The sequence below is a fragment of the Bombus vancouverensis genome, chromosome 8 (genome assembly GCF_051014615.1).
Source record: "Bombus vancouverensis nearcticus chromosome 8, iyBomVanc1_principal, whole genome shotgun sequence".
Lineage (NCBI taxonomy): Eukaryota > Metazoa > Arthropoda > Insecta > Hymenoptera > Apidae > Bombus > Bombus vancouverensis.
The window spans coordinates 598,532-625,464 of record NC_134918.1 but is presented as its reverse complement, the minus strand read 5'-3'; the positions used below and the strand labels follow the sequence as shown (position 1 = coordinate 625,464).

General features: G+C 35.2%; 2 protein-coding genes across 2 annotated transcripts in view; both read right to left on the bottom strand.

The window, feature by feature from the left end:
* The window catches only part of Pvr (PDGF- and VEGF-receptor related), a 67,337-nt gene that overhangs the window by 18,890 nt on the left and 21,514 nt on the right, over positions 1-26,933 (bottom strand). Inside the window, exons 6-17 of the mRNA XM_076621052.1 lie at positions 25,829-25,968; positions 24,689-24,857; positions 23,053-23,176; positions 21,784-21,977; positions 20,741-20,904; positions 20,046-20,181; positions 18,817-18,967; positions 18,595-18,728; positions 16,614-16,753; positions 16,122-16,281; positions 11,422-11,522; positions 10,698-10,848 (exon numbers count right to left, since the gene is read on the bottom strand). Coding sequence (XP_076477167.1) covers positions 10,698-10,848; positions 11,422-11,522; positions 16,122-16,281; positions 16,614-16,753; positions 18,595-18,728; positions 18,817-18,967; positions 20,046-20,181; positions 20,741-20,904; positions 21,784-21,977; positions 23,053-23,176; positions 24,689-24,857; positions 25,829-25,968 — 1,764 coding nt within the window. The remainder of the gene's footprint in view (positions 1-10,697; positions 10,849-11,421; positions 11,523-16,121; positions 16,282-16,613; positions 16,754-18,594; positions 18,729-18,816; positions 18,968-20,045; positions 20,182-20,740; positions 20,905-21,783; positions 21,978-23,052; positions 23,177-24,688; positions 24,858-25,828; positions 25,969-26,933) is intronic.
* Positions 885-7,384, bottom strand: LOC143303078 (uncharacterized). The gene has a single exon (XM_076621051.1). It carries the CDS (start codon positions 2,736-2,738, stop codon positions 1,185-1,187), a length of 1,554 nt encoding a protein of 517 aa, XP_076477166.1. The 5' UTR covers positions 2,739-7,384; the 3' UTR covers positions 885-1,184.

Sequence of the window (26,933 nt, the reverse complement as noted above, 5' to 3'; positions counted from 1 at the left end):
AAAAAAAACAACTTTCCCTTATCCTGCCGTGGTAGACAATAGTGTTTAGCAACTCCTCGGGACCAGATGTTTGTTTTGTTTAAAGGACCTTTTCTAAGAAATCTATGATTTATGGACGGTGCTTAAGGCTATTGAGGGTACGCCGTACGGAAGAGCGGACCTCTGGTGTCCGTCTGGCCCGCGGTGTGTGACCTGGGCCAGGCAGAGAGTCGCGCGGCGTAACATCCTCCCCCCGTTGAGAGGGTACCGATCAAAATTTCATTAAAGGTGGAGTTAATTGGAGCAGCCGCCCGACTCCTTGTTGATTGCTGATTGTCCTTATTCTGCGTGATCGGGTTGGCTCGTTGGTAGGACGCGCTGCGTGGCACGTCGTTCCAAGATGCTCGTTGCCGTATGACTTGTGGTAGTCTGGATGAGGCCGTTGTTGCCAGGGTGACTTCGAAGATACGGTCGAAAGCCCGTTGCCTGGATGGCACGTTGTCCCCTTTGTAGTCTGGATCGCCGTCTTCCTCGCCGATGCCGAGCGATTTCCAGGTGAAATTCACGACCCCAGGAAGTGACGTGAATCTTGCTTCTGGAAGTGTCGTTAAACACCTCGGCCCAGGAGGGATCGTCGAAGGGGACGTCGGTGATGCTTGGTGAAGATTCATCAAGCGCGGTGCGGCGGTTTGAGGTTGCCTGGGAGGCTGGACTCCCCCCGATGACCCGCTCGAATCGCATTCTCTTAGTAATGACCCTCGGTGGAGAATGACCGTTGGATGTCGTGACCGTGACTTGCCGTGTGCACGGTAGCGTTCCTTATGATTCCCTCAGCTCCTGAAGTGGTGCTTGATCGGGTGGATACGCTGCCAACTGGATGCCGGCATGGTAAAGCTGGCCTGAAATCACGCTCCCGTAAACTCGTTAGTGCGTCACCTATTGGGAAGTGACCGGGAATGAGGATAGGGAGATCACTCGGATTGGGTGATACGGGATGGAGAATTTGAAGGGTTGAAAATTCCTTTTATCTGCTGGTCGTCGAGAAAACTTGTGCCCCTTCTCTTGGGTTCGTAGGGTCCGAATTTTCAGCAGCCCTCTGTTGGCCTTGACGGAGTTGAGGCCGTTGTCCGTGATGATTTTCGCGCAGTATCCTCGCCGAGAGCTGAATCGGCGTATAGCGGCTAGGAATGCGCAGGTTTTTTTGTTTAATTCTTCCTCGTCTTCGATTGGTGTTTGGGCGATGAGCTTCGGTCGGTGCCTTTGTTCCACGATGCTCGAGATTCATGTGGAGGATGAGATTCTCGGTCTTTTGGAGTCGACTGGGTAGATCTCCGCGAAAATTCGGTTGTGCGTCTCGATCGATGTGTAAAGTGCTGTTGCGATGACCCAGGTGGAGACCGTCCCTTAGAGGATCGGTTGTGCGGCGAACGACCGCCCGACGATCGATCTCCAGACGACCGACCGCTCGTTGACCGACCGCTCGTTGACCGACCGCTCGTTGACCGACCGCTCGTTGACCCACCGCTTGAATACCGATCGCTTGAGGCCCGATCGCTTGAAATTCGTGGACTGACCTGAGTGAGCGCTCGGTGTAAATTTGTGTGATGGCGTTGCCCGCACATGTGACATGAACCGGATGTGCACTGAGTGAGTGAATGGCCTCTGCCTAAGCAATTTATACAGAGCGATGCCCGTTTTACAACTTCGAGGCGTTTTGTAGCCGATTTGGCCTTAAAAACCTTGCAATATCTGAGTTCGTGAGATCCTTTGCAGGTCGGACACATCCACATCCAATCTGTAATGTGTGTTCGTTCATGTCGTGCGTTTTGTCGGTGACGAGTGTGTTGGTAGGTATCCCCTTTTCCCATTGGTGTTGGAGCGTTCGTTTGATCGCCGTTTGTCCTTGTTTGCAAGAAGTCTATTAGGTGCTTGTATGACGGTAACTTCTTGTCTGGTAAGGTGCGTTGCCATTTGCGAATGATGGCTGGGGGTAACTTTGATGTAAGTAATTTGAGAAGAACGGTGTCGGATGTGATTGGGTCACCGAGGTTCTCTAACGCTTGGATGTTTATCTTGAACGTCTCGAGAAAGTCGTCTATGGCTTCGGGTGTCTCTTTAACTATTTTTGGATAGTCCAAAAGCAAGTCGAGGTGGCGCATGCAGATTTGACGGTGGCAGTCGAATTTTTCCTTGAGTACGTCAACAGCGATGGCATAGTTTGACTCGGTGATGGCTAGCGATTGTATACTTCGCGCGGCCCTCCCAGTCAAGGCTGATCGGAGGTGATAGAATTTTTGGACTGGTGTTAGTTGTTCGTTTTGATCTATCGTTGACGAGAAGGAATCGTAAAATGACTGCCAATTCTCGAGCGTACCATCAAATGTGGGTATTCGAATCTCTGGCAGTTTCAGCGAAGCAGACTCGCGACCGGCAGCTGATTCGTCGTTTGTCGATTGTGACGTCGTAATTAGTCGTAGGTTGCTCAGTTGAGTAATTACTCGGAGTTCTAATTTCTCGTACTCGTCGGCTATCTCGAGGCCGCGCTCGATCTCTTCCTCATCTATGCTTACAATCTCGTTTTGGATGGCGCGGAGCTCCGTCTCGTATGTTTCCAGACGATTTTTGATTTGAATTAGCTCGTTCTCTCGCGGACAGCCGGATTGTTCAATTTCGTCTAGTTTTTTCGATAAGCGTGTAAAGTGGCCGATGCAATAACCCCGGCGTCGACGCAAGGCGGTAAGCTCGTTTCCGGTGGCCATTATTTGTTAGATAATTGAGAGTGGAATGGTTATAACTTACTTCTGTTGAAGATTGTCCAGTTGCGGCAGGAGGTTGCGTGGTTGCGTGGTTGCGTTTTAACCACCGAATAATACCTCTTCAAGGGTGACGATCCTTGACGTTACTGACCTCGCTGGGGGGGTAACGCTTCCGCTGCTGGTTATGTTGGATTCACGTGGCACTGTATGATAGTGGGTGTCACTGGTATGCGCTTTTCACTTGACGCGTGATGCGGCTTTGAGGATCGAATGATTCGACCGGTTACGTGTCCACACTTTTCACTTGTCACTGAATCCGGCTCGAAGGACCAAATGTTACGACCGATCGCGGAGAGACGCGGTCGCGAGGAAAACGCGTCAGCGAGAGGCGTAAATTCTCGCTACGATTCGGTGAATCGACGCCGCGAAGTAGTCGTTCCCCTGTTTCGGTTAAGATAACAGAGGTGGTTGAATGAATATGACACAGTATAGTAAGTTATATTTCACCGTTTATTCCACAACTTATAACGAGGATAGTTACACTGGTGCGTATGTACGAGATGAGTGAGTGACTGATCTGCGGGAGTGTATACCCGCTCGAAGGATGTTGACCGTTCGAAGGATGTGAAATCAGTGCCCTTGGGAGACGATGCTGTCTCGGTGGAAGGCTAAGGATCGGTCCCTCCAGCGCACGGGACCATCGGATTTGTTGGAGCCGATGTTATTTAGGAGAGTGAGGGAATAGGCTTCGTTTTTAATTGGTTAAACGAAGGGTCTTAACTGCCCTCGAGAGAAAGTGATTAATGGGGGGAAAGTTGCCGCGTGCGTGACAAAAAAAACAACTTTCCCTTATCCTGCCGTGGTAGACAATAGTGTTTAGCAACTCCTCGGGACCAGATGTTTGTTTTGTTTAAAGGACCTTTTCTAAGAAATCTATGATTTATGGACGGTGCTTAAGGCTATTGAGGGTACGCCGTACGGAAGAGCGGACCTCTGGTGTCCGTCTGGCCCGCGGTGTGTGACCTGGGCCAGGCAGAGAGTCGCGCGGCGTAACAACTACCTTAATTCATAATAGAGCTGGAACCTAGCACCAACAACAAGGAACCAACACCACGCCACAAAAAAGATATACCACAATGCATACTGTGTCAACAATACGGACATACTAAAAATTATTGTAACAGAAGCCCGGCATGTGTTAAATGTGCTAAAAACCATCTAACACACTGTCTCTACATAGGGAAAGTAGAAGAAGTTAAATGTTACAACTGTAATGGAAACCACCCAGCCAGATATAAAGGAAGTGAAATCAGGAAACAACTACAACGTAAACTGTTTCCACCACTTCGCAATAGATCAGTCGATAACTACCAACTACAACAAAGTACAACGGATAACGAAGCAACATTGAAAGCACAAAATGAAATAAAAGCTATAAACAGAAACACAGATCCCCAAGGAAACCGAAGCTACGCGCAAGTAACCCAAAACATTAGACAAGAAACGCCCATAAACAATCAGAATCAAAGCAACAACACCGAAGACGCTACAGAAATCAAAGAACTACTAAAACAATCCATCAAAAACACCAAAATACTTACAAAAATGATAAGCGAACAAAACGCAGTCCTCGGACAGCAAACGGAACAAATCACAGTCATGCTACAACTACTTACAAACATGTTGAGCAAAAAATAAAAATAGACATGCTTAAAATAGCAGCCTGGAACTCTAACGGCCTACAACAAAGGGCCCTAGAAACTAAAACATTCCTGTATAGCAATAATATCGATATACTACTCGTTTCAGAAAAACACTTCACTATAAAAAGCTATATAAAAATACCGTACTACACCATATATGATACCAAGCATCCCTCAGGAAAAGCACATGGGAAACAATCAGAACAAATTAATAACTTACTATTATTATTAACACTCATCATGGATAAATTAATAGGCCCCGACGCAAAATAAAACCAATACGCATGGCTCTTTGGAATGCCAGCGGTCTAGCTCAACACAAATACGAACTAGAACTCTTCCTAAAACAACAGCAAATCGACGTAATGCTCGTATCTGAAACCCACTTCACCGACAAAAACTATCAGAAAATACATGGTTATAACTTCTACTATACCCAACATATCAGTGGAAAGGCCCACGGCGGCACCGGAATCATTATCAAATCCAGCATTAAGCACTACGAACTTCCATCATTCCAGAAAGACTACCTCCAAGAAACAAACGTAGCAATAGAAGACTGCCATGATACAATCACCACTTCAGCAGTATACTGCCTTTCCAGACACTCCATCGCCAAAGAAGATAACAACCTTTGATAACTTCCTTGATGCTCTGGGCAATAGATTCATAGCTGGAGGAGCCTGTAAAACCAAACATACCCAATGGGACAGTAGACTTATCACAGTAAGAGCAAAAATCTCTTGAATAGCATAAACACCAACAGACTCAACTACCTCACCACATATGAACCCATATACTGGTCCACCGACACTAACCTGATTTACTTGTCTTCTTTATAACTAAAAATATTTCGCCAAAATATGTCCAAATCAACTCCTCGGCGGAACTCTCTTCAAGTCATTCCCCCGTTATTGCAACAATTAGCACAACAATTATCGAAAATCCACCTAATGGCTTTATTCATAACCAACTCAACAACTGGCAGCTCTTTAGAGATGTCTTTAATCATTCAACATCAGCCTTAATTTCCCAAAAAACAAATGAAGATATTGAAACAGTCACGGAATACTTAAACACCAGCATAATGAACGCTATCCGCTCTTCCATACCTACTAAGAGTTCTATCAATAAACATGAATACTCCCATCACATATTAGAAAAAATCGCAGAAGAACGTAGACTTAGAATAGTATGGCAGAGTCATAGAACACCTGACGACAAACGCAAGCTAAATAACGCAACTAGGAATTTAACCAAAATCATTAAAAACTATAAAAATGACTGTTTCCAAAAATATCTCGCCAATCTGTCTCCCACAGCTGACTCCAACTACTCACTATGGAAGGCTTCCAGGAAACTCACGCGTCCCCCGCAAATAATCTCACCAATTCGCTGTCCGCAAGGTGGATGAGCGCGTAGCCCTATAGATAAAGCCAACCTGTTTGCTAAATACTTGTCTAAAGTATTTAAACTCCATTCCTCCAAAGCTGCAGCGGACATTACTGAATACCTGCACTCTCCCTTCCAAATGTCTCCTCCTATTGAACCCTTCACTTCTCTAGAAGTTACAGAATTGTTTCGTCGCCTAAATCCCAGGAAAGCATCGGGACATAAGCAAATATGTAATAAAGCAATCAAGGAACTTCCCATAAAATGGATTGCACTCATCACATCACATGGATTGCACATAAGTTCTGGAAAATATCACTGATTACTCTCATACCTAAGTGCAGAAAACCAATACACGAAACTAGCTCCTATCGCCCAATTAGTCTTCCACCTAGTTTGTCAAAACTATTCGAGAATCGACTTCTTCCACTCTTAGAGGATTTGAAAACACTGCCAGATCATCAATTCGGTTTTCGGAAGCAATATTCTACGATAGAGCAAATTCATCGTATATCACATAATATCAGCCAAAATTTAGAAAAAAATATTGCTCTGCGGTATTCCTAGACATTCAACAGGCATTCGACAAGTGTGGCATGATGGGCTTTTATTCAAACTAAAGAAAATCTTACCACACAGCTGCTACTCCATCCTAAAGTGCTACCTAACCAATAGACAATTCATGGTTAAATACTTGGACGCCACAACCACAACATTTCCAATAGAAGCTGGCATACCCCAAGGCAGTGTCCCCGGAGTCCTGCTGTTCTCCATCCACACTGCCGACTTACCAACTTTAACAGAGACAACCAAAGCGACATTTGCTGATGAGGCAGCGCTATTAACATCACACGCAGACCCGATAATTGTATCCTCCACTTTCCAGCGAGGTCTCGACTCTATGGAAAAGTGGTTCCACAAATGGGGCTTCAAAATTAACGAAAATAAATCCACGCGTGTAACCTTCAGGCTGCCAAAACAAACCAGCCCTCAGGTGACCATTAACAATATAACAATTCCTAACAAGGATTCAGTCAGATATCTGGGCATGACTCTGGACAGGAGAATGACATGGAAACAACACATCATAGACAAATCGAAGCAACTCAAGGCTAAACTTAAAAAATTCTGCTGGCTCATTGGCCGACGTTGCAACGTAAGCACGCAGAGGAAAATTACGCTCTATCCAACTACGGGGAACGGCAAGTAATTCCAACATTGAAATACTTCAACGCTTCTAATCGGAAACTCTAAGATCTATAATAGATGCACCCTGGTATGTTACCAACGAAGCAATACATCGCGATCTCAAGATAACCACGGTCAAAGAAGAAATAACAAAATGTAGTAATAGATGTATCATAAGAGTTAACAACCATCGAAACCCCCTAATTACTAAATTACTTAATACGTCGGACCAGATCCGCAGGCTAAGAAAACACTATCCGTTGGACCTAAGCACTAGATTCAGCTAGATATTTCTAATAAGTAATATTTACGTATTTATAATATTATTATTTATAAATTATACTTATTTATAAGTTATACTTACTTATAATGAGTTAATAAGTTTATTAACATATTATAAATAATTAGCCATGTCACTGCGCCACGCCAGAGACTCTTACTCAAAATTCTCAATGCGAGAATTGATTGTAAAGTACTTGTAAATAAAAAAAAAGGGGGGGATGAACGCTTTGTCCAACAGAGGTATGGAGTGATTCTATAGCTCTTCTTAGAAGAAGTAGTTGTAGCGGCACGCGACAATAAACATTCCAACGGTTTCTGTCCCGTGGCACACCACACACAGACCCTATTCTTCGGGCAAGATGATTACCAGATTTTTTTTTTTATTTACAAGTACTTTACAATCAATTCTCGCATTGAGAATTTTGAGTAAGTTTCTCTGGCGTGGCGCAGTGACATGGCTAATTATTTATAATATGTTAATAAACTTATTAACTCATTATAAGTAAGTACAATATGATTACCAGATATCGATGCATCTTCACAGTACATGCTCAGCTAGCCTGTGGACCCGTTATAAATCTTAAGATTTAGTTATTTAAAGTCCTTCAAACAGACAAACGGTCCTTGTCTTAACTACGGAAAGATAGGGGAAATGTATTTTTCTCACGAACGACGCTTCCCGCTAACAACTTTCCCTCAAGGGCGGCTAGAATCCTTCTCTAACCACCAACATGGAAATTGACCAATTACCAGCAACGTCAATTTCCCTCACTTTCCGAACGAAAGCATCTCTCCGCGAATCCGATGATCTCCTGTCCTTAGACACACCCCATCATAGTTTTCCCTTGCAGCATCATCGCGACGGAAAATTATTCTCTCGTGAGGTCGTATTAGCGAATTACTTAACGTCTTTACGCTCAGTGGATATTCCACGTTTTAACAAAGAGTTAGTAATACTTGAACCATAGATAAGCAAGTTGAGTACATCTTGGACTTTGGAAGGAAGCGCATTTTGTTATCCCGTTGACCGCGGATTTTTTATTTAACCTAGGATCATTATCATTAGCATCTCGAGTATATAATTACAACGGTTACTTGTTAAATTCTGTAATAATCATACTTGCACTGGTCAACTACTCTTTTCGTCGATGAGATCCCAAGAGAGTAACGACTTACGACCAGCGAATATTACGCGTTTCATTAACAAAGAGTCAGAATTAGAGTTTGTGAGCACGTACATCTATCATCCCGTTGACTGCGGATTCGTTATCGAACCTAAGGCCATTGTCACTAGTGTCGCGAGCGCCTAATCGCCGTGGTTGATTGTCAAATCTGTGGTATCCATACTTGTGTTAATAAACCGTACCTTTGTTATACCGTAACGATGACTAATTTCAATGAAGATTCATCAAACACCCACAACCCTATCCACAACACCACTCCGACATATATATATGTCGGAGATGAAAGGACATCGAAGCCTCCCCTTTGGAACTTCGGGATAATCCCCTAACACCGTAATCTAGATTCTATCATAGGCGTAATTAAACAATTGCCGTCTTTCGATCCGATTGTATTTGTTCGAGATTTGTGATAATGAGCTTGGGCTCGAGGCGATAGCCAGTCGCTGAACGTAGCCGCGGTCACGGGATGAACGCTTTGTCTAACAAAGGTACGGAGTAATTCTATAGCTCTCCTTGAAAGAAATAGTTGTAGCGCCACACGACAGTAAACATTCCAACGGTTTCTGTCCTGTGGCTCGCCACACGCAAATCCTATTCTTCGGGTATGATGGTTACCAGATGCAGACGCGTCTCCACAGTACGTGTTTAGCTAGCCCGAGAGCCGTTATAAACACTAAGATCTAGTTACCTAAAGTCCTTCAAACAGACAAACAGTCTTTGTCCCAACTACGAGAAGATAGAGGAGACTTATTTTTCAACGAACGACGTCTCCCGCTAGCAACTTTCCCTCGAGGGCGGCTAGCATCTTTTTCTAACCACCGATATGGAGATTGACCAATTAGCAGCAACGCCAATTTCCCTTACTTTCTGAACGAAGGCTATCCTCCACGAATCCGATGATCTCGTGTCTTTAGACACACCCCATATAGTCTTCCCCTGTGGCATCATCGGAATGGAAATTCATTCCTTCTTACGACCCCATCGACGAATAGAGTAACACCTTACGATCAGTGAATATTACGCGTCCGACTTAGATTTTGTGAGCACGTTCATCTATTATCCCGTCGACCGCGGATTCGTTATTGAACCTAGGATCATTGCCATTAGTTTCTCGAATATATAATTACCACGATTACTTCTCCAGTTCTGTGATAATCGCATTTGCACTAGTTGAAACCTCGATAAAAATGTATTGTGTGATTAGAAGATTATAAAAATGTGTTTTTCATATTGTATTCTTTAAATAATGCGTATGTTTCGCATATTTATGTTTAAAAGCGTATCCAAAAATATATTACGTAGCATTTACTTATGCAATATATTCATTTCATCAAATTAATTTAATTTATCGGAAATGCGTAAAGTGCTAACAATAATAATATGTAATCGACATCAACAAACCACGCCAAATAGTGTATTTACATATTTGCAATAGTGATTAAACGTAAGACGTGGTAGTTTGTATTTCCAATTCGGATAAATCGGTGAGATTTATCGCATCATTATTTGTAATGTTAATCATATGATGAACAAGAAGTAAATGTATGGGAAATTTTCTTAAATTTTATAAAAAATGAATATTTGAAACGAAAGTGTGCAAATTTGGACAGAGTGTTTGTAATTTATTATAACACAAACTATATGTGCCAGAATAATTGCACAAGCATTGTTAAATATTACATCGTAAATGATATTTAATGTATTAAATTTACTATTATACCTATTTTACATGTTTTATCTATTTTATATGTGCATAAATGTTATATATGCGTAGATAGGTATCTCCCGTACTATACAACTCCGAACTCTTACAAAACGATTTCTCTCTAAAATGATTCGAGAATGCGGGAAATCACAGAACGGAACGGCACTTTTAATGTATTCACACATCTGCGTATTTTTAATACGTCTTTAGTTTGTGGATTATTAAATCTTTGCACTCAAATTTTTTTTGCTATAGGGAAGTAGTAACTTGAAAATTTTCTCATAAAAAGCAATGACGTTCTTACAACTAACGTAAATGATTTATGAATCAAAGATAAACTAGTTTCCTATCGCTTTCTTTTCTAGTGAATACATTTTGGGGGGGGGGGGGGAAATTGCTTCTCAGCATAAAAATATATTAGACAACACATAAAAATTAAAAATTTTTATACATTTACGAGACACAATATATGTTTTTAGTTAGTTATATATATGTTAAGATTCCTCACCTAATTTCAATTTTTCCCGAGGAAATTCCCATTTCTTGTCGTAAGGAAGCAATTCTGCTTGATCGTCTACTGTTAACTCTGGATTTAAACATTCTACTGCTCCTTCTTCGAAATGCATCAATCCTGATTCCATTAATTCCTTTCTCATGGTCTAAAAATATGGAAATGTAGGAAATGATATAATAATAGTTATTGATATACATATTAAGACAACAATTGGTTATATTTCGGAAGATCGATTAATGAAAAATTTGAGTATAGTCCTTTGTAAGAAACATTGGAAAACAAAAATAAGAAGTGAGAGAAATTGTTAAAGTTTTATTCGAAGATATTATATTAATATTTGTAAAATAGTTGAAAGAAAATAAATGATTTTCACTTATATAAGAAGAAAATTATTCGATAATTCGAACAATTTGTGGCATGACTAATTCTAATCGATTCGATATTCAAGATTCTGTTGTATTTCATAACATCAGGATAATTTAGAACATTAATAGACTACTTGATCTATATACAAATTTATATTTTTAGGAACGTGATTAAAGAAATGGAACTTAGATGGAGATTTGTCCCACCTTTTAAATATTATAATTACTTTACCTCGAGCATTCTGTTTATTAATCCATATTACGTGCATTCTGTGCATTTTTCACATTCAAATTTCATACAATTTCATAAGCATTCGCAGACTACTAATTAATATTCAATAATATAGACTTACCTTTTCACGACGAATTTTGATTGTGAAGTAGGTTAACAGAGTCACCACTGTGATCAATAAAACAAAGATAAGCACGATCAACTCCACAGGAAGTCCTTTCCCTATAATTTTTAGAAGATAGAGTCATTAATAATTTTGGTACTTTTTCATGGGCAAGAAGATGAAAGAAACAACACAATTATCTGAAATATTTGCGATTATCTGATAGGTATTTCCAATTATGACAAAAGTATATTTCTTTTACAGTTGTATAAATATGAGAATTACCCGAGATTAGTAGAGATAAATTTCTATCTATACATTTCACAAAATATCTACAAAATTTTTATGAAAAATTCTGAATTGATTCTTTTAACCACTCTGCTAGTTCTAGTGTTCATGTACGATTTCAAGTTGCTACTATTTGGAAATTGTTATATACAATACATATATACATATATACATACATATATACTACTGCAGTATCGTGGACAGATTGCCTAAGAAATATCGGATGAACTATAAACAATTTTTTTTTTTTGGAAGAATTTTACAATCAATTCTCATTGAGAATTATAAGTAAATTATTCTGACGTGGTACTATGTCATGTATAATAAGTGATTATCGTCTGCTTGATTCTAGCTGAATCTAATGAACTATAAACAATGTTGCAAGAAAGTCTAAGTGCCGACTGGCCCAAAGGGTCGGCAAACTTCAATTTGTCGTCAATCCTTCAGTTGAATAGTTCAACTGAAGAACGGAAGAAAGTGTCACACGCTCAAGAAAGGCCACCCGCTCAGAAACAGTAATAAAGTAGACAAAACATCCTGCATGCCACAGTTATCGAAATAATAACAAAACAGCAACTGAATAGCCGCCTCTGATATACATCCGACGATAACCTCTCCAAAGGGACTAAAACCTCCATATAAAAACCCTCCTACATTAGCGCTCAACACATTATTCTGTTGTAACACTTTGAACCGTCACTCTGTTGGATTTATACAATAAAATTTCCATCATCTTATACGAAGTTCAATTTCTTTACCTTATTTGTGAAATGTTCGAAATGCGACGCGAGGAGATTGTCACGACCGGCATACTTCAAATCCGATGGACTGACGATGGAGATAAAGATGTGGCGGCACTCGGCGACAATGTATATCGCTGAAGTGCCTAATGAACCATCAACATCTCAACGGTCCTTCCACCGAAGGTTCTAGAAGAAAGAGCATGTGGCAACGGTCGTGGACGCCTAGGAAAAGCATGGACGGTGGGGATGTTGAGGGATGACAAAAGAAAGTAATCGGATCCGATCGAAAGTCAAATCATAAGAGTCAGTCTTAGAAAGTCGCGCCTAGAGTTCGGAAGTGGATTGTAAAGTGGATTGTTGTTAGAAAAAAATAAGGTTTTCTTTTTTTTATTTTTCACCTCAAATTTCTTTTTTTTATTTTGTTATTTTACGTGACAAGATCACCGGCGGTCTATCGGTTTCGTGATTTCTTGTGTCTTCGACGTGACAAAAGCGTACGGTGTTCGTGATCGCGGACGGTTACAGAACACGTACGTGATATGAGAAAAGACAAAGAGATGCTTAAGGAAGAAAGACGAAATCGGCAGACGTTAACTAAGAGTCGAGTTGTGAGGAATTGAGAGTTGAATTGCCAAGTTGCTATGAGTCGTAAACTATTAGTTGTGAGTTGTGAATTATCTATTTAGTTGGCTTAGTTATAGCACATTACTGTACTTAATTCATGTTAAATAACCATCGTTTCCTGTTTAATCCATTGTAAATAGATCCATCTATTAATAAACTTATCATTTAGAATAGAGAACATTGGAAACCCTAATTTCTAATATTTCCGAATAAATAAATTCTATACTACATCTTGGAATAAATTTGCAAGCAAACTCAGTAATACTAAGCGTTAGCTATAAAAGCTAAAGTTTTGCAGATGTAACATGTTAAATTAGTCTGATATAACTACAAAAAAAGTAATGATGACTTTCATTTATTGTCTAGTAGAAAATAGAGAATAAACTAAATATTAGTTGAAAGACAGTATTTGGCCGATGGAAGCCCTGGCAAACTTAAATTAATATTTCACGATTTTTCGATTCTGTTATCGCCAAACATTCAAGTAATGAAACTTGACAGATTCTCGTGAGATTATTTCTGCCATGACGTGAACTACTGCTACCAGATATTCTTTTCCAACTAATACAAATTTTATCTGGTAAGAATTTTCTTGATAATAAATGAATATTTTGATTATTTCTTTTGTATTTACCTCATATTAGATCTGTTAAACTTTCTGATGAAAGAGGGAGAGAGTGAGTGGATCATTATTCTCATATATTGTTGTATAAATAAAAAGTAAAAATCAACGAATTATAAATTGAGGTACAGTAGTAGTCAATGTTAGTGTGAAATAATTTTCGATGAATAGATTGATATATGGAATGTTGCGTTTTATTCAGATTTTCTATTGATTAAAAATGGATGTGACGAATACTACACGAAGCAAAGTCAAGGTCAATTTTCCAGGATCTTCTTTAACAGATCTCCACCGACTGGAAAGCATCTATCAAAGCCATATTATCAATGACATATAACTTTTAAATACCCTGTACATATAACATTAAACATAAGTTGTTTTATAACTTGAACACTAGAGTCGAACGGTGGTTATCCATTCTATGCTGACTTTGACAATATATGCCCCTATTCCGAATAATTACCTGTTAATAGTATCTATTATTATCGTTAGATAATTGAATTCTCTAATTAAAAAAGTCTATAATATACCACAGCTGTTATAGTAGCACTAAATAATTACGTATATTTGAACATCAGAAAATTAAACGTTAAATATCTTTATAAATAATACAATTGTCAAAAATAATCGGATATTGGTTGACTTACTTGATCACCAGAAAAAGTTTAATTAAAATTGACAATTCCACTGTTGTGACTTTACCTTGTAAACAATTTACCTTGTACGTCACCGAATTTGCTTATGATCAGTTTTTGAACGATCTACGTCTATTTTAAGACAAACCATTTATCTTATTGTTAGTGCTACAACAAATAGCGAACTGTATTCTGTATATTCACAGCTTAAGGATCATAGGGTTCTACGACGATATAACTCATATTCATCAAACAATACAAAAGCTGTACAACTAATTGATACTAAACTAGTTAGTACTAAAAACTAATATTTTCAGTTATAATTATTATAATTCGATGCATAAGAAATAAAAAGAATAAAGTATATTCTGTTACGCCGGGCCTCTCTGCCTGGCCCAGGTCACACACCGCGGGCCAGACGGACACCAGATGTCCGCTTTTCCGTACGGCGTACCCTCAATATCCTTAAGCATCCGTCATAAACCCGAGTCACTTGCCTGCTAAGGTCCTTCAAAACAAACAAACATCTGTGTCCGAAGCATTTCTAAAGACTATTGTCTACCACGGCGGGACAAGGGAAAGTTAGTTTTCTCACGTGCGCTGCAACCTTCCTCCCACTAACCACTTTCTCTCGAGGGTGGTTAAGACCCTTCGGTTAACCAATTAACAGCGAAACCTGTTTCCCTCACTCTCTTAACTAACATCGGCTCCAACAAATCCGATGGTCCCGTGCGCTAGACACACCCATCCTTAGCTTTCCTCCGACACAGCATCGTCACTCAACTTCACTTCTTCTACATCGTTGGAAAAGTCAACTACTAAGTATACGCTAATGCCCAACGGGGCAGTCTAAGCATAACGCGAGAGTCGGTCTCGGTATTGTCGAGCATACACTTCGTCTCTTAAATATCTTATAGTGCTACGTCCACTAATACATTGAATCCAATTATAAGAGCCCTGCTCTAACGCACATATCTATCTTAGCTTCGTGCGACAAGTTGTTAATTACTTATTTCTCTCCGTCAGTGTAGTCTAAGTGCTGGAAACATATAATTTATAAGTCTGTGAATCACAGGGTTATACAACCTCAATCACCCCTATTATCTCAACGGAAATCAGGGGATCGATCAATTCGTGGTGTCGATTGTTATAATCGTAACGGGGATTTACGACCCCCCGTTGACGTCTCTCCTTGCGATTACGTCTCCCCGCGATTGGTCGAATAAACATATTCTTTCAACTTATTTTGTTGTTTAGTGTATTAATTCATATATACTATCTTTTCGCAATTACTATAAACCCATATAGGATTTCAATCATTCTTCCATTTTTAATACTCTTTCTTGCTAAACCTAAAGTATATCATATTTTCTTATTCCTATGTTATATTAAATTTATTATATATGGACTATAGATGTACACCATGGGCGTAAATTCGTGGTAGGTAAAAGTCAGGCTGATTCTATGATATGAAATAAGATGATAATAACGAAATTGCTTTGAAAGCTCCATTTTATAAAAAGATCGAGCTTGAAAGTCTGTAAAATATAGTGCATTTGGCTAATTTTTGATTGGACAGAAGCGGTCAGTTACCAGTAGATTATTTATACGTAACAGTAAGTTGAAAATTCTCGTTTTCCAGAAAATTATTAGCATTTCACACAACATGATTATTCTATGCAGAGTCCAACATCAAACAAGAATGTTAGGATGTTGAAGCTTAGTTGAATCAAATTAGGTCTGACCTTACACCTTGGAACCTATCATTAAAAAAGATCGAGCATTTGTTATGTTATAATAAATTACCTTTCACTGTTATTGTTATGGAGGACTGGACTAATCCCAATCGACTCTTTGCTTTACACGCGTACACCCCACTGTCATTATCCTGAAGATAATTAATATGCAACTCTTGGTAGTAACGGATGCACATGAATTGCTCGCCTATTTTTAATGGTACATCGTCCTATAAAGAATATATAATAATTATTAAATAATATATTGTATTATTATATATATAATAAAAATTATATTGTGTAATAATGTATAATATATATAAAGTACATTATAGAAAGCATAATAATATAATAATTATAAGAATTATATAAAAAAAAAATATTTGGGAAAGTAACATTAAAATTCACGAGGTTGAAACGTCACACTATGCTTCAGTCTAATAATACTTGTAACAAATCCATCTAACACGATATAGGACAGTATATTGATTAGTAAACCTTTCTGAGTATGAACAACTTTTTTTATTCAATAATTTTTAGTAACAAGTTATCAGCCACTTACTTTATACCAAGTGACTAATGGTTTAGGCATTCCACCTACAAAGCAGTACAGTACTAATTCGTTGTGACCTTGGGCGCTAACATCGACTATAATTCCAGTTTCATTTAAATTAGTTTCTATTATGTAAGGTGATACTGCGTCTATAAAAAGAAAGAGAAAAAAATCTTAAATAAAGAATCTAATTATTCAAGTATTAGCATTCGAAAGATTCATTTAAATATTTACTTGACCCGAAAAAACCGAACTCTCTGACGCTGAAATCTTTTATATAACATACCGTATAATATGCCGAGAAAAATTGCCTGTAGGTGTTCAAATATTTTGGGATCCTCTATATGTATATACTAGTGATAAAATCAAATTCAATATATTTATATACACGAATGAAATCAAATATCCAAGATTCGCTTCATATTCATCGAATACTACTTGGATATAATGTTTCGTATTCGATCCTTCTTAGCTCATTTCGAACCTCGAAACAAATATTCGTAAGTTTCGAAAATCTATTGTTATCAATCTATTGTATCATTGTTATTTCATTGATTCTTCTAATAAATTAAAGAAAATTTTATAGGATTATAAACGATCAACAGGATTCCTATAAATTTGATTTGAACGGTTGCACTTGTAACCACAAAAAAATGATTTTAAGTGAATGGAGAATTAGTATAAAGTGCTCGTAAAGCTTCGAATCTATTGCAGCAGCGTCCGATTCTACTTGAGTTTACTTTTCTGATTTGGGTTAATAGCCAAAATATTCCCAGAGAGGTCTAATCTGCCGCATTTAGTATATTTGAAAGTATTACTACCTGTTTTATACTTGTGGAGGATTTGAATCTGACTGACCAATGTTCAAGTCTATATGAAACGCACTTGAACTCGTTACTAATATGTACACTACTGTTCAAAACTATTTGAACACTTTTGCGTTATTATAAATAAAGAGGCTCACAATAGTATTTGTAGACACCTTTTATAAATATAAATAGGAATATAATATAATATGACAACATGAATATGAACATTTATGTGTGTTACCTAAAATATTTACGAACTTCATTAGAACTATTATAAGACTCTATTATCATATTGATATAATTTGAAACGAATCTGATATTTTATGTAGAACTTACAAAATACATTACAATATTACAAGAAGAAAGTAAGTAAGTAAGAAATGTTAAAAATGATCTCACTGAATGCTGTTTCAATACTTTTGGGGTTTTTGTGAAATATATCTTGTAATTTTCATATATATTTTTAGAATTTTTATTAATATAATCACGACAGTCGTGCCCCACAGTCTGATTACGGTGGTAATACAAAATGTTTTAATACAAAATGTGGTAATACAAAATGTGGTCAGAATGTTTTATAAATATATATTATAGATATAGAAGTTTCTAGTGGTAAATGTTCGAAGTGTACTTTCGTAATTCAGTGCACATAAAATATACTTGGAATAAAATTCTGTAATGTAATTTCGGCTGTTGATCCTTATTTGGGGGAATCATATATAACTGATAAATATCGATGAAACCAATGGTCAATTTTAACCAACATAAGTAAGAGAGCAAAAATTGAAATTAAACAATTGGTCTTAGAAAAACACTTAGATTCAGTGTTGTGTGACCTTACGGTACAAGCTATATTCATTTAATATTGGAATCTTATAATGATACACATATGTGATGCACATATTTCTAGTTTTAACAATATTCTGTGTCACTTACAATTAGTTCTACTTTTTTACAGATTATAATTATTTGACCCAATTATGTCAAGAAATACAAAATCAGCAACAGGAAAACGTTTTTTTTATGGTACTATAACTTTGAAAATAAAATGTAAAATAATGACATAATAAAATATAAAATAGCAAATAAAATATAATGGTTCTGATCACATTGTATCTATAAAGTATCTAAATACTTATAGACGATGGTATATCCTTTTCATTATAATATAAAATATTTACCGTGCACTTGAAGAATGTAGGCCATTTCCTCTTTATTATGACATGTGTACATCATTGAGTCATCTTTTGTCACATTTTTTATTTTCAAAATGGAACGATAAGTAAATCGAGTTTTGGCTCGTCTGATCGTTGTCCTGGCTAAACATTTAAAAAGCGATTGGTTAATGAACAAATATCCAAAGAACGCTCTTTTTGTTAAAGTACGATTAAAATCAAAGACACTTAATATTTGGCTCAATGGAAATGTCATCCGAGTATTTCCATTCGAAATTATCCGTGTAATTGTAAATAGAAGCGGCACAAATCAGTTCTAGATCGTCACCTTCAACCACTGGATCTGTCGGATTTATTATGCCGAAACCACCCCTTCCATCTATGATTTTAAAATAGAATTTTAGATACAAAATTGAAAAAAGAAGTTAAATACAAATAAAATTATGAAAACAGGAAGGACAAATTCGAATAATACACAGTATTTAACGTGATAGTATCCAGGATTTTTGATAAATCAATTATAATTAGACCGCGGATATTCATGCAAATACATACTTTTATAAAATGCAAGTAGAGAAAAGAAATATAAATAGAAATTTATTGTATTAATAGAAGATTATAAAAATATATTTTTTATTTTTCATCCTTTGTGCAATACATATTTATATTTAAAAACATATACAGAGACATACTGCATATTGCATGTCACATTTATTTCATCAAGTTAATCTAATTTATCATGATTGTGTTAAGTGCTGTTAATAGCAGCAATATATAGCTAATGTCAAAAATAGACCATTGCGTTTCGAAATAGTATAGTTCGATTTAATTAAATTATTGCGTTCGCTATTCTGAATTGTATGTTGAACAAGAAGCAAACGTACAAAAAAATTTCTTAAATTCTGTTATAAACTAATATTTGTAACATAAATGAGCGTTTTACATACAAATGAATGACTAGTCAATAAATGCAAATTTGAGCAAAGTGCTTGTGATTAGCTATAAAATAAACTATACATATTAAATATTGCATCGTAAATAATATTCGATATGTTAAATTTATATCAAACATATGTTGCATATTTTATGCGCATAAATGTCATGCATTTATTGTATATTTAATGTATATAAAAGTCCTCAATCTGGCTATTACATCGTTTAGCTTTTTATTGCAAAGTTGGGTATATGTTAGATATAAGTTAGGTACAGGTATATGTTATAATGTAATTACTGTAATTTGTAATAAAATGAAGGAAAAATAAATATTTTATATATTGTATTGTATTGTATTGGTTGTTTTATACTAACACAGGTAACAATTAACAAAATTTAGCAGGCGTGAGAATTATTAGAATAAATTATAGTAAGCAGATCAAATATCATGGATATAAATTTAATGATTCCATAAATAAAATTACAACTCAATTAGAATTATCATTTGAGCAAAGACTACATACCGGAAACCAATATAGTTTCAACTTGAGACTCGCATCCAATAAGGTTACACGCGGTGCAAGTAAGATGGCCGCTCATTTCAATAGTGACCCTCACAGTTGAGCGAAACCTGGTATTCATTCCGCTTTCCGTTTTATTCTATACGAAATTAAGAGAACCCTTGTTTTGAACTCTGACGACGAAGAATTAATTACTACTCAAAGTAATTCTATTAAATAGTGTAATAAGTGCCTTTTATTATTATTACTATTTGGCTCGTTCGATTTGTTTAATTATTCAGTTATTTATTTTTCTAAAAGAGTGTCACAGATCGTTACTTTTGCATATAAAGTCTATTTATTAAATCAAACGGTGAAATAATGTGTAAAAGTTGAGTAAAAGCAAGTTTATCAAACAAGATAAATTATTGAGAAAATATGTTACAATAATAAATATATTATAGAAACTGACAAATCGACAACGCAGAAAGAATTCCTCCAATTTAAAGAAAATAACTGTGCTCAACAAATACATCGTTTCGGTTGCAAAATCCGATTGCACTTGTTTTATAACTAGAATCTAACGATTTTTTGCATAGATTTATTCTGTTTATTATTTTAGGCATGAACTAAGGCATAACTAAGTAAATAAAAAAGAAACATTCGATTTTGTCTAAATTCTCAGGATAGTACATCAGTTTAAAGAAGTTATTACGTACTTGTAATTCTATGGTGCTCGCGTCTTCATAAGAAGGATAATAAGGACATCTCATGTAACTCCACGTAATGTTTGGTGCTGGATAGGTTGCCACATCACAGGAAATTTCTACCGTCTGATTAGGAGCATAATAAGGCTCTACCTTCAACATTGGCACTGGTTTCACTGAAAAGATATCAATATAGAGAGTTAATTTCTTTTGCAGATCTTGCTAAACAAAAATTGTACACTTATTCGGTTTAAACTGTTTAAAGATTGAAAATGCTCATCGAATGAAAAAAATAACTTTTCCATAGTATAGTAACAAGTTTAGTAATAAAACAAATGATATTTTACATAAGGAAATTATACAAATTGTAGAATCTCTTATTTAATTAAAAATTACAAAATCGTAAAAATGAAATCTACCACTTGTAATTTCTATCTCTTTGCTTTATAAATATTATAAAAGTAATTCAGTAAGGACCGAGCTTTGTTGAGCAGTTCTTGATGGGAGGGTTTCACCACTCTCCTAAGCTTAAAGAATTTCTGAATGGCAGACATTTTAAAGACGATGACGAATTGAAGTTCACATTCAATTACTGGTAGTTAAATAGAGTGGCAATGGAGGATTGCAACAACGGGATTTTAAAGCTCGTGAACAGATATGATAAATGCATAAATGTAGGGGCTGGTTATGTAGAGAAATAGATTATGTAGCACTGTAGTTTAAAAAAATATAAAATTGAATAATAAGGTCACCGATTATATTTGAGCCCTCTATAAATATTTCGGAAGAAAGAAAAGTTCGAATCGTTCGAATATTAAATTCGTTATAAGTAGTTTTTCAAAATTTGCAAGTATTCGTTTCGAACTAGCTTGTGAAAATCGAATATGTACTTGTCAAGTAAGCTGGACGGGTCATCAATCGTACAATTAATATTCGAACTCTATGAAACAAAAATTATAAGTATATTATAAGTGATTGAAGAGTATTTATCTTAATTATTACTACATCATTTCTTTACCACTCGTGAAATGTGCTTATCCTTTGAGTTGATTTACCTATTACGTCGAGCGTAAAATTCAGCATTTCGAATTTATCTTGGTTGACAGCCTGAAGAGAATATTCTCCCATATCTTCGATATTTAAATGGTTAATCTTCAGAATTGTATGGTTAGGTGTCAATTTTATTACGTACTTCGGTCTATCTGAATCATGCGAAGCCCCTATGATCTCTTCTCCTTTTGTATTTAACCTGGGAAATGTACAAATTATGCTAAAAAATTTAAATAATATTGAGCACATTAATATTCATTCTATTAATACAATGAAATATTGAATAATTGTCCAAGCCTGTGAAAATGACGTTTCTAAAAAATTATTATCTATAGTAACATACTTATTAATTATACTAATTTTTAATATATATAAGGTTAATATATAATTAATATATATAAGTAATGTTTTAAATAAACATTTATGGAGGAAAATTATATTGATAATGTGTGATATTTTGTCGAAATTAATTTTTATAGTAGGATAATTACCGCAGATATTATGTCTAGCATTTATTGAGATGATTGGAAGGAATTGGAATATAATTTTGTTTAGTGATTGTTAGCACTATGACAAATGAACAACAAACATCAAATAAATACTGAATAGAGGGAAAAATGACGATATGTTATTCCGCAAAGTATTATAAGAAATTTAGGCGAGTCATGGTTATCAATAGGACTAAAAACTATGAAAGTGGTTAAAACGACCAAGGTGACTTTCATAAATTTCATAAATTGCAAAAGTACATTTTTACTGCATTATAAACTTTTCTATTCCTTACGGTTTAATTTCTTTTATACAAATTTAATACTTTAATCTTTTGTAGTTCTATAATACGTGCCATTTAATTCTAGTGTTGAAATCATTAATGTCTTCCCAAAGACAACGTTAAATATCCTTTTAAATAAAGTTTGGTTCTATACAAAATTAGTCTCATTATTATTAAATCGTGGATTTTTGTGCATTTATGGGAGTTTTAAAGATACAAAAATGCATAGAATGCATCTAATATAATAGAATACTAATTATATGTACTGATTAGATGTTATTTCCTTAACTAAGAAAATAGTTGCAGTTTGCTAACTACAATTTGTATAAAAGCTATTTGTGTAAATAATTATATATGTAAATACACACACGCGCGCGCGCGCACGCATGCATATATATCTGTACACACATAACGTCAAAAAAATATTTTTCACATTTTTTCTATTTGGAAGACATATGTTTAGATGTTAGCAATAGTGATCCATTAAGCTAAAACTTGTTACCATTTAAGAGTAGGTTCTGGATAGGCATGCACGTGTACCACCCATTGTACACTATCACCTTCTCGACGTTGATAATGTCTGTTCGCATCCTGCGCTGTTAGGTTGATAAACTTGTTTTCTGGATCTAAAAATGAATATCCGGAATAGTTTTTGGTACAAAAGCTAAACGCTACATAAGATATATATTTGGCAATTAAAAGTAAAAGGTTGTATTCAAATTTCCTTTATCTTCTGTATCATGAATCGTATACGAGAATGAATCCACTATGCTACACATATGTGTATATTGAATTCTTTCAGCTACATTTATTAAAACTTTTGATATTTAGTAAATTTGAGACGAAATCAAAAATAGCTTTATCTCGTATTCCAAGCAATCTAAAGTGTGATTAATAACATTGTTCAACAGCCCACTACCGATTATTTCGAATCTACAAGTAGTTTTTCCCCAGCCCGTCTAATTTTTCAGAAATTTGATTCTGAAAGGAATTCGTATATTTCAAATTTAAACAAATTTTGTGCCGTAACTATAAAGGATATTGTACATCAGTTTGTGTCGAAAAATTCCTATCCTAAAAATTCTTTCCTAAGTACTCAGATATCAGTTTTTAATACATTATAAATGTTTGAATATGTTTAAACAGTCCTTAAATGTGGGGAGACGTCGATTTTTGGGGGATATTTTTCAATTTATCTTAAAAAGTAAGAATCTAGCGTAAAATCGAACCACGATAGAGCAAACTTTTACCTTGAAGAAAAGGGCAAGGAAACACGCATCCAACCAGAAAGCTAAATAGCTCCGCGAATGCGAAATGTCGACAATAATACGCAAAATCAAAGCCAAAGCTCAAAGTCTCACCTGCATCGCGCTAGATGGAACATCGAGCTCTTACTTTTTGAGTTAAATTGAAAAGTACCCGTAAAAATTGGTGTCTCTCCGTCTTTAATGATCATTTAAACATTCATGATGTACCGAAAATTATTCGGAAAAGATTACAGAATCTTCCGACACAAGCATGGATGGAATATCTTTTATAGTTATGCCTGAGAAAATCTGTTCAAATTTAAAAAGTATGAATTTAGTTGAAAATCAAATTTCTCAAAATCTAGACGCAATGGGGAAATGATTTATAATCAGAGATTTATAACTATGAAAAGTAAAAATACTTAATAGCAATAGGAACGATAAAAAGAATTTGAAATTTGTTGAACGGTGTAATTGAATAACATAAACAAAATATTCGCAAGGCCAGCAAAAGCACATATATAATTGGAAAATCAAATAAGGAGACATTCCAATCAAAAAAATTGATTCAAAATATATCGAATTTTGAAAAATTGCTTTTCTACAAAAAGCATAAAATTTAACTTATTATAACTTCCACTGTGGTTTTCACATTATACTTAATTGCATAATTGTAATTAAATTAATTATAGAAATAAAAATAAAAATTGAAATTAAATTAATGACGAACTTGACTTGAATATTATATTTAAAAAGTAGAAGAATACTGCAAAAGTTAAAAAATAAAAATAACTTATTTCAAGGAAAGACAATATTATATACAAAACAATATTTTATACAAAATCTTATAATTGGAGAATTATTTGGAGAATTATTTAAAGTATAACTTACCATGAACCTTGATGTACTTTCTCGTTTTGTTAAAGTCATAAAAGGATTTGATAATGCATTCATACCACCCTTCGTCCTCATCCCTAACATCTTTTATGATCAATTCGGTGGTTGTGCGCGCAACTGGACCAGACTTTTTAGTATAACTAGTAGTATTTATCCTGCTGCTCTAAAATTATACATGAAATTTATTTTCTATGACAATTAAAATTATACAGGAAGTTTTATGATTTACAGTAAATACTACGGAAGGGTGAATCTAGTCGTAAAAAAATTAGTCAAAAATATGGAATACAATCTTTTCATACGAGGCATTGTTTGTGTGAAAATTCACTTGGAAGATGTTTTCGATATGCTCTTATTAAATTTTTTTCTTAATTATTGAATGAATAATGAATTGTTGAAGTGATTAATATTTCTACATATATTTGGGTTTATTGTATCGTGTAATAGAAAGTATACAACTAAATAGAAAAGCTTTTTATATTTTATATAAAAAATGTTATATTTAAAAATAAAATTATTTTTCTATTTGTAAAATAATATGAATGTAGTTAAATATCACTGATTGTGTTAATATCGTAATTTTTTCTATCATTTTGGCAGTCTTCTTACCCTGACTTCTAGTTAAGAAATTAAATAGGTAATCAAGATGAACAGTTCATCAAACTAATTCTGTAAATTTTGTCAATTACAAATACCAGTTCTAATATTGCATATTGGTTTCTATAAATCAATTTTATGATGATTACAAGGTGTAAAATTATTACATTTCGATTTATCCATAATTTATGGGGTCACATAAAATTAATCGTATATTTGTAAATTCCAAATATCATGCAATGTCAAAAAAAAAAATATTGTTTGATAAAATAAATCAACAGAACACTGCACGCTGAGAACATTACAGAGTGTTCATATAAATTTTTGTCAATATAGGCAACAAAATGGAGCATTGATTAGAATAGAAAATGATTTCAACAACTTTTAAAGTCAATTTTCTGAAAAACAAAGTATGAAAAAATTTTGTTTTATATTTTCGACATATTTTTTCACGTAGAACCACATTTTTTTTAGTTGTATACCAGTTACAAAACGGCCTGTATAATTTGGATAAAGATAAATAAATTGTTTCCGAACCGCTTGTGGTGTATTCCAAATTAAACCATAAGTCAAGTCTGCTGCAACAGTTGTCGTGCAATTTACATGTAGAGTTTGTCCTCGTGTTACGTGACGCAAAGTGTCTTCTATAATTACTGGAGCAAGCAATTCTGGCTTAACTAAAATCAATGCGAATTTTTCAATTAATTTAATATAGAAAATATAATTTAAATTAAAAGTATTAAAATTAATATATAGTGTCGTGCTTCAAAATTTAATCATAAATTCAACAAACTGCTTGCGATAAATTTTTGCTTTTCTCTATAACGTAGGCTCTAAAAATATATAGAATGACCCATTTAAAGCGATACGCGCAATTATCTCCTAAATTCTAAATTATTCGTTATACAAAAGAATGTTTCAAGTAAAACTTACTTTATTTCCCAGGTAATCGGACGTCTCGTGATGGTCACAAATCTTATCTAAGTGAATGTGCCTTCCAAATTTTAAGGCGAAATATGTTTTTTTGGATGAAATTGTGTGTAAAAACATAAATAAAAACATAATATAATAAAAAACCAGATAGGCGTCTACCCCATTCCGTGACGAATTCATCGACTCGAATTAACTATGTTGGTGTTCCAAGGTCATTCAGGATCATTTATTGCCGTTCAAAACTTTCCTTTATTAAACGTCTCCAAGATTTCGTTTACCAAAGTTTGTGTTACAATTGCTTCGAAGGAATCAGTATTATCGTGACTTCGTTATATACGTGTTCTTCGTTTCAACATCAATTCAATTTACGATGGCTAATTGAACAATATGTTCCTCGGTAGTTGGATACGAAGAGGGAGCAGGGTACACTTCCCATCAAGATCTCCGGATTTGATATCAGCAGAATTTTTCTTTCGAAGTTTCATAAAAGAAGCTTATCGTGATAATATGGGAAAGTCGTATAATATTGGAATGGATACCTATCAACAAATTACTTGGAGATATTGGAGAGGGTAATATTGGAGAGGGTGCAACTATCTTTTAGCTTATTATTACATTAATTATTTAATTATTTAATTATTTATATTATATTAAACTAGCTTTGAGCTTATTATTTCGAATACAAAAGATAAGGAACATTTCTGGACAT

Excerpts from the sequence above, each read along its gene's own strand:
- LOC143303078 (XM_076621051.1), bottom strand. The coding sequence starts at position 2,738 with ATGGCCACCGGAAACGAGCTTACCGCCTTGCGTCGACGCCGGGGTTAT.